At 49.6% G+C, this 9,113-nt stretch overlaps 1 protein-coding gene across 1 annotated transcript in view; it reads left to right on the forward strand.

Annotated features, from left to right (window-relative positions):
* Positions 1-472: 472 nt before the first annotated feature.
* Ntn4 (netrin 4) overlaps positions 473-9,113 on the forward strand; it is a 114,288-nt gene continuing 105,647 nt past the window's right edge. Inside the window, exons 1-2 of the mRNA XM_031349127.1 lie at positions 473-1,017; positions 4,201-4,730. Coding sequence (XP_031204987.1) covers positions 963-1,017; positions 4,201-4,730 — 585 coding nt within the window. The 5' untranslated portion in view covers positions 473-962. The remainder of the gene's footprint in view (positions 1,018-4,200; positions 4,731-9,113) is intronic.

Here is a 9,113-nt window from a genome sequence, read left to right on the forward strand (position 1 = left end):
ACCCTTGGTACTTGGTGAGCGTTCAGTGGCAGTACCCTAGGCAGAATTGCGGGGGGTGGGGGGGGGAGGTCCTAACCCAGACCGTGGGACTCAGGACTCGCAGAGAATGGGTGCCGTGTGGTGGTGGGGGAAGGGGGAACAGGGAAGGGGGAAGGCTTGTTTTGCTGGGTGATTTTTTTGGAAAGTAGTGGCTCGACTGTTTCGCGGGTTTTTAAGCCCCTTGGCATGCCCTGACCTGATCCGGAGGGAGTCAACCACTCTCAGGAATGTTCCTGGAGAAGGTGGGAGACTGTTTCCCAGGCGAGGCCCTTGGGTGCTGGAGGGCACCCGCAAGGTCAGGCGGGGAGATGCGCGCAGCGGGGGCGGCAGAGACCCTCCCCCTCCCTGGGCGGCGGCGACGACGACGACGACCGGACCCGCGCGTCTGCACCGCCCGGGCTGTCAAGCGCGGGGGGCGGGCGGGAGGAAGGGGTGGAGGTGCGAGGGGAGGAGGAGGGCTGGCACCGGAGCGCCGCGGTGTCGGTGCAATAAAAATGCATCCCATGGAACTGCCCATGGAGAAGGACGGGACCGAGCCTCGGCGGCCACAGGAGGTGGGAAAAGCGGAGGAGGACAGCCGGGAGGCGGCGGCGGCCGGGAAGTGAAAGGTCTCGCAAAGTTCAGCGTCGGCTGCGGGCGCCGAGCCCTGGGCGAGCGGCGCACCCGCCCTCAGGGCCGCTCAGCCGGCTGCGGCCAGGCCGGCTATGATCCCGGGGCTCCCGCCGCCGCTGAGCTGCCCGGGCCCCGCCAGGCCGGTGCGCGACGGTCATCCCGCCGCCTGGCGCGGCCCCGGCCCGCGGCTCTGCGCCCACGGTGCCCACTGAGCGAGCCTGGCGCCCCGGGAGGAGGAAGAACCACAGAGCCCCGGGTACTCCCGAGAACCGCTGCCGCTTCATCCCACCCGCTCCCGCAGCTGCCCGGCCATGGGGAGCTGCGCACGGCTGCTGCTGCTCTGGGGCTGCTCCGCGGTGGCCGCAGGTGGGTGGTGACGCGGCCGGGCCCCCACCCCTCTTCCCTTGCTCCTGCTCCTCCACCCAACCCCGGGGGCTGGGGGATATAGAGGATCCCGGACAGGGAGCCCCAGAGCTCGGCTACTGAGGATGAAGCCAGTGGCCATGTTCCGTCTCCTTTGCCCGCGACTCCGCAGTTTCAAACACTATTGGGATTTTTTTTTCCCCCTGCAACTGAGATACACATGTCCTTGAATAACCAGATATCCTGGGTACGCCCTGCAGAAGATACAGAGAGATCAGTGTTTCTTTCTGGGTTTGGCTTGAGGGGGCAAAAACTGCCTCTGCACTTGGTGAGGGGAACAAAGGACCCAGCTCGCCATCCCCGGGCTCTCCATGGCCTGAGGAGTGACGAGGAGGGGTGGCCCAGAGACCCTGGGCGTGCGTGGGCCGAGACCGCTCTCTCATTTAGAGCGATCGCCACCTTCCCGGATCTCATTCTGTGTATTTGAGAGCCAGGTAGGGCCACCTGGGGTGAGGGTGAGCGCCCTCTTCCCGGGGCGTTGGCTGCAACGCAGTAGAACTCGGAACTGGGACCATGGGGGGTGATCACTCAGGTGGTGATTGCCCAGAGCTGGCTGACTGCCCCTGGGGAATCGGTACCCTGGCCGAGGCTCTGCAGGAGGTCGGAGGCGGGTCTGTTCGTTGGCTCAGTAACTGGACTACGGGCAGCCGGCAGATGCCTTTCTCCCTCCCGCTCCGGTCCTGTCTTTTTTGGACTGCCCTTAGGCCACCGGTTCCAGGCTTGCTGTGTCTGAGTCCCCGGGAGCCTCTGTCTGTTCTCTCTCCCTCCCTTCTCGCAGGCCACCTGGTTTTCAGCTAGGTTAAGTACAGCACAGTGGGGGTACTGGGGAAAAATTGTGAGAGTCTAATTTCACCCCCACACAACCCCCCTCGGACAGACTTGCTCCAGAAAGGGCAGTGTAGGGTAGAGGAACCAACTGGAAGGTTCCAAGCCCTGGGGCAGGCATCTCTTTAGTTGGACTGCTTTCATTCTTTCCCCAGAGCTGCTGGCAACTAAGACCAGGCTTAAGAGGCTTCTCCTCCATCAGGGTGCAGCCTGTGTTTGCACTGATAACTATTTCTTATCAAATTATTAGTGGGTGGAAACTTTAAAATTATTCATTATCCCCCTTCCCCAAGGAACTGTCAAACATCTCATTGTTAAAAGATCTCACTTGGGTTCTTCCTGATCACACTTCGTATTGTGCACTACAAGTCCACACTCCCCCTCTTTTCATAAACTTTGCCCCTTTTCAAGCCATGCTATGACAAACCAAACCAAACCAAACCAAACCAAACCAAAAACAAGCAAAAACAAACAAACACAAAAATCCAACTACCGCAGGAGCAATCAAGAGGTTGTAAATAAAGAGCACAAGGAGAATGTTGCAAGTCAAAGATACTTGTACGGGCAGTCTGCGACTTTCCCCCTGAAAGGCCTCACAGGTGAGTCATAGGACACCGTGTTTGTGTGTTTCTGGCCACGGGCAGCTGCTGCGCCTGCTAATCAGAACAATGACAAACAGAGTCCTGGCTTGGTGCACATTTTCATTTGACCTGTAAAAAAAAAAAAAGAAAAAAGAATGCCCGAGGAAACCCCTTATTTTGGTTGCAAGCCTGTGTGAGGTGGTGATTGTCAGTGTGTGAAATCTGTCCTTCCCAGCCAAAGCTGTCATTTGGCTCCATCCAGTGCCCCTGTGATAACAGTTCAGAGGTTCTGTCTTCTAAACAGAAACACCCAATTAGCCAGCATTTGGGGTTTGGTTTTCCTTTTCCTTCTTTCCCTCTGTGTTTTAATTTTTCTTAAACGGACAATTCTTTGCTTGAGGTATTCATAGTTGACACGACAAACCCAAATTAAAGGATTATGACAAGTTAGTCAGACCGTGAATCTGTGGGTACCGTTTGTCACTCTAAGTGCTGTCGAAGCATTAGGTGCGTTGGAAGTTTGGGAGGCGAGCATATCTCTTTAAAAGGTGTTTCGTTCATGACAGTTGTTAGAGGTGCCATTGGTGTGCCAGAGCGGCAGCATTCTCCAGCTAAGCAAACAGACAAGTGCTCTCTCTATACCACAGCCCGTCATAGGAAGAAGCACTTAAGAGGCCGAGAGCGGGTACAGTAAGCTTTCCTGTCAGTTGGCAGTTTGGAGGGTTGGGCTTTCTAGCTCCCCAAAGTTATATTTAGTTAGTATTAGGCATGGCTATCACACATTGGAGGACCAGTGGTTTCTAGATGTGCCACCTGAAAGAGATCTTACTGTATATTTATTAACTATCTTGTATTGATTTTCCTAGAGAACTACCCCTTTACTGGATTCGAGTGCATGCTCGCGCGCGCGCGCGCGCATACACACACACACACACACACACACACACAGCATGAGGGAGATGGGAAGATCACTAACTCAATTGCTAAAATGCTTGCCCTACAAGCATGACATACCGAGTTCAACCCTTACCAATCACAGAAAACACTTAACCTGACATCAGAGGCAAAGACCTTATGGGCTAACCAGTCTAACTTTTTTGTTCCAGGCCAATGAGAGACCCTATCTCAAAAACACAAGGTAGAAGGCTGGAGAGATGGCTCAGGGGTTAAGATCATTTACTGCTTTGTAGAGAGGGCAGGGGTTCTGTTCCCAGCATTGAAGTCTGGTGCCTTACAACCATATGTAATTCCAGTGCCAGAGAATATAGTTCCCTCTTCTTGCTTCTTTATGCATTTGCATGCAGATGGTACATATGCATGCACACACACACACACACACACACACACACACATACACACACACACACACACACACACACACGAAGATAAATCTAAAAGCAACCAGGTAGATGGAACCTTAGGAACAATACCCAAGGTATTCTGGCCTCCTCATGCACACATGTGCACACTGACACATTCATCTGCACTCACGAACACACTATCATCATCTATCTTTCAAGCACACACCCCACCCTGTATACATGAACTGATGTGAATGCACAATCGTGTTCATGGTCCTGTTTGCTAGACTCTTCTCTGTATAGAAAGGCTCAAGGTCTTTGGAGGATACCATGACTGTTGTAGATGTACCAGGTACACAGAAGAGCATTCCCATTTCCCATGGGTTTGTCTTGAGTGCCATATACTTTCCCCTCCTCAGGATTGAATGGAGTGGCTGGAGCGAATTCCCGCTGTGAGAAGGCCTGCAACCCTCGCATGGGCAACTTGGCTTTGGGAAGAAAACTCCGGGCAGACACTACGTGTGGCCAGAATGCCACCGAACTGTTCTGCTTCGACAGTGAGAATGCTGATCTCACTTGCCGGCAGCCCAAGTGTGATAAATGCAATGCTGCGCATCCTCATCTGGCCCACCCACCTTCTGCTATGGCAGATTCGTCCTTCAGGTTTCCCCGTACATGGTGGCAGTCTGCAGAGGATGTGCACAGAGAAAAGATCCAGCTAGACCTGGAAGCAGAATTCTACTTCACTCACCTAATTATGGTGTTCAAGTCCCCCAGGCCTGCAGCCATGGTGCTGGACCGGTCCCAGGACTTTGGGAAGACCTGGAAGCCTTACAAGTACTTTGCAACAAACTGCTCGGCTACTTTTGGCCTGGAAGATGACGTTGTCAAGAAGGGAGCTGTTTGCACGTCTAGATACTCAAATCCTTTCCCATGCACCGGAGGAGAGGTAAGGGCACCCGTTTAACTCTGCACCATAAGGAAAATGAGGTAGAAAAATGTTACCAGCCCACATTTTTTTTTTTTGAAGTATGAAGCTATACTTGTAGCAACATGAATGAAATTAGAATTTTTCATGAGCTTCGTCATAAATTATTCCTCACTCTAGGACATGGATGTATGGTTGTTCTCAAGCAGATTGCCCACTGGCTGGATTTCAGTCAGAATTCTAAGATTCTTGTCTTTTTGTTTACAGAAAGATACAAACTGTTCACTCTGCTCAGGATGTTTAAAGGTTGCTGGTCCCTCCAGCTAGCAGCTTGCTCTTGAAGCACATACTGGTATCTTCCTGATATCTGTAAAGAGGTAGTGAATAACAACAAGCCAAGGAGAAAAATATGCTTATCAAAAGACCCCGAGAGAAGGGCTGAGAAGGCGGCTCGCTTGGTGAAGTGCTTCCCTCGAAAGCAATGACAATCATAGGTTAAAACCCCCACAAAAAAAGTGGTGTGAGAGTACATGCTTGCAGCCTCAGTGCTGGGGAGGTAGAGACACAAGGATCCACAGGGCTTGGTGGCTAGCCACTCTAACCAAGCCAGTGAGCCCTAGGTTCAGTGAGAAACCCTGTCTCAAAAAGCAAGATAAAGTTCCTGGGATACAAACATGAGGATTTGAGTTCAGATCCTTGGTACCTATGTAAAAAGTGTGATGGATCCCAAGGCCTGATAATCAGTTAGCTAACCTGGCCCGGGTTAGTTAACAGCTCCGGGTTCAGTGAGAGGTACTATCTCAAAAGATAAGGCCAGGACTCATAGTGAAAGACTCTTGATGTCAACCTCTGGCCTCTGCATGTGTATATACACACATGCACATGCTACACATGCATTAAACACATGCACACACACTACACATGCACACACATGCATTACATGCATGTACACATACATTACATACATGCTACATTACACATATGCGCACAAATGCACATGTGCTACACAGGCACTATACACGTGTATTACACACATGTACACACACATTACATACATGTTACACCTGTATTACACATATGCACACACATTCTACAAATGCATACATACATGCACATACATGCTACATGTGCATTACACACATGCACACACATGCATTACACACATGCACACACAAGCTACACATCCATTACATACATGCTACACATGCATTACACAAATTTACATGCATGCACACAATACTACACATGCATTACACACATGTATGAACACATGCAACATATGCATACATATGCCACACACATTCTACACATGCACACACATGTATACATACACGCTACCCATGCATTACACACATGTACACGCACATGAACACACACGCACATGCTACACAGGCATTACATCCATGCACACAAATAAGGTGTAGAAGTGATTGAGAAAAATGCTCACCACTAACCTCTACTCTCCATGAGCAGTTATACACATTTGTACATGCATACACATACTACACAGGCACACAGGTACACTACACACACACACACGACATAGAGATTTGGTGTTAAGATGCTTGCTTGTGTAGCAAGCAAAGGAAGATAATTCCTTTTAACACAAAAGATGATTTGAGGCTCACATTCACATGAATTCCAGTTAGGGACCTGGATCTATCCTCTTTGCCCGTGCCCAAGGTCAGGCCACGTTCATTCTGTAAATCAGCCTTGCCAACTACAGGGCCAACTTTTTATATTTTCTCTGGTTTTGTACCTTCCTTCCCCTGAGGGTGGGGAATAGGTCTGTAGGCATACATTTTCTGCAACCTACTTTTAATAAGGGTTAAACCTCTCCTCTAGTCTTCTACTACCTTCCAGAGGCAGTGGAAGAGAAAAGTTATTAGGATATGGGGGAAGTGGACCTCTTCAGCAATAGTTCTTTGGGGCAAGCTTGATCTTCTTGGGCAGCAGTTCAGTCCTGTAGCAAACACCAAGTACGACTCAGTAGCTGCAGACCAGTCCTCTAGGCAGGCAGACACCAGACATGAACCAGCAGCTTTAGTCCAGTCCTCTTGGCAGGCAGACACCAGGCATGAACCAGCAGCTGTAGTTCAATCCTGAAGAAACTGCCAGGCTCGACAACTGGCCCAAGGCAAGGCCACTGAAGCAGCAAACTGCTGCAGGAACCTCACAAGCAGTTCTTGGGTGAGTTTCTCTCAATTGCAGTATTACCACAAGTTGAGCTCAACAAGCTATGTAAGGTGAACCAATATACGTGTGTCTTTAGTGAAGAATAGCAGGCAAGTGGAGCAAACCAAGCCAGGGCTCAGTGTTCCTCTCCCACTATCTGTGGGGTCATATTTATACTCCGTCACCAAGTGTTTGCTATATCCAAACATCCTTTCACCTGTGTCTGCTTCAGGAAAACAGTCTTTCATGCATTTGCTTTAGCAAGACATCCTTTCACCTGGGTGCCCCAGCAAAACCACATTTGACATAACTAACTTTCCAAAGAAACTTAAAAGTTTCTACCTCACAGGTCTTTATAGCTTTCATAGAGGCAGCCAGGCAGATTCTCCCTAGGTATATGAACCCAAAGGACTAGATGAAAGCAGACCAAGAGACTCGAATGCTTTCCATAAACTGATTCAGAAACAAAGAGGCCTGGAGAGATGGCTCAGCACTGGCTGCTCTTCCAGAGGTCCCAGGTTTGATCCCCAGCATCCATTTGTTGGCTCACAACCATCTGTAACTCTAGTCCTTGGAGAGGGCAATGCCATCATCTGGCTTCTGTGGACATCAGGAAAACACATGGTGCACAGACATACATGCAGGCAAAAAACTCATACACATAACATAAAAATTAAATTAAAAAATAAAGAAGGAAATGTCAGAGAGAGACAGAGAGAAGGGTGGTGTCAGTTTCTGGTGCTGATAGCTACCATAAGTGTAAAGACTAGAGAAGTGACCAGCAGCCCGGGGTTACTTTATGTAGTCCCCTGACATCAGGATATTTACTGATGTCTGGAGACATTTTTGCCTTTTGAGGAGTACTGAATGGCATTGGGATCTAGTGGGTGGAAACCAGGGACAGAGCTAAGCCCTAGACAATGCACAGGACAGCATTCCCCACCCCTTCCCTAACAGAATTATCTAGCCCAAGATGTCAACACTACCCTGGTTGAGAAATGGGAGCTAGGTGTTGGGCATACATCCAGTGCTCATGACACAAGGCTACACACACTGAGATAAGCCTGCCTGCACTTATATAGCTCCTCATAAGTTTCCCAGATGCCAGCACTTAACAGACATTTATTGAGTCCCTTCTGCATGTCAAGCACTGTTCTCAGTGTGCCTGGTTCTGATTTTGGGTAGGTAGAGGATCTGCTTGCCAGGGGCATGATGCAAGGTTTAGTAGGTGTCTTAGTCAGGGTTTCTATTCCTGCACAAACATCATGACCAAGAAACAAGTTGGGGAGGAAAGGGTTTATTTAGCTTACTTCCACATTGCTGTTGATCACCAGAGGAAGTCAGGACTGGAACTCAAGCAGGTCAGGAAGCAGGAGCTGATGCAGAGGCCATGGAGGGATGTTCCTTACTAGCTTGCTTCCCCTGGCTTGCTCAGCCTGCTCTCTTATAGAACCCAAGACTTCCAGCCCAGGGATGGCACCACCCACAAGGGGCCCTACCCCCTTGATCACTAATTGAGAAAATGCCTATCAGCTGGATCTCATGGAGGCACTTCCCCAACTGAAGCTCCCTTCTCTGTGATAACTCCAGCCTGTGTCAAGTTGACACACAAAGTTGACAGTATGGGAGTTCCTTCTCCTCCTGAGCCCCTCTGACATGTGGAGTCCTCACTGCTTGTCCTGATGGCTTCAGTCCCAGAACACTCCAGAACAGTGCTACCGGAACCAGAGCCAACATGCTTTGTCACTGTTTCTGTTCTCCTTGATGAGTCTTAAAGTTCACTTAATATTGTAAGCCTTTTAATACGCTGACGTGATGGACATTTTGAAAAGATATTAGGACAAGAAAGAGAAAGATAAGCTAGACTCATTGTTTTTCTCGTACAGAGAACACTCTGTGTTAAAAACAAGCAAATGGTTTGAACTTCCAAACTGCCTTGGTTATTGATGCACAGCCTCATATTGGCTTCCCACCTCTCTGTGCTACTGGGCCATGTGTATCTGTAAAGAAGCAAACTGAGTGTGGGAAAGCAGACAGCAGGGTCCTGCTTACTAACACTCTTACATTGGATAAGTACAGTGACTCCACACTTACTCAGAGATGACTAACAGTTACCTGAGCTGTACTGGGAGTGCAAACTGATCCACTAGATAGATCAGTCTATCAAGGGCTTGCCTTCCAAGCACAAGGACCTGGTTCTCATGCCAGAACCGATGTTAACAAAAAAAA

The sequence above is a fragment of the Mastomys coucha genome, unplaced genomic scaffold (assembly GCF_008632895.1).
Source record: "Mastomys coucha isolate ucsf_1 unplaced genomic scaffold, UCSF_Mcou_1 pScaffold4, whole genome shotgun sequence".
Classification (NCBI taxonomy): Eukaryota; Metazoa; Chordata; class Mammalia; order Rodentia; family Muridae; genus Mastomys; species Mastomys coucha.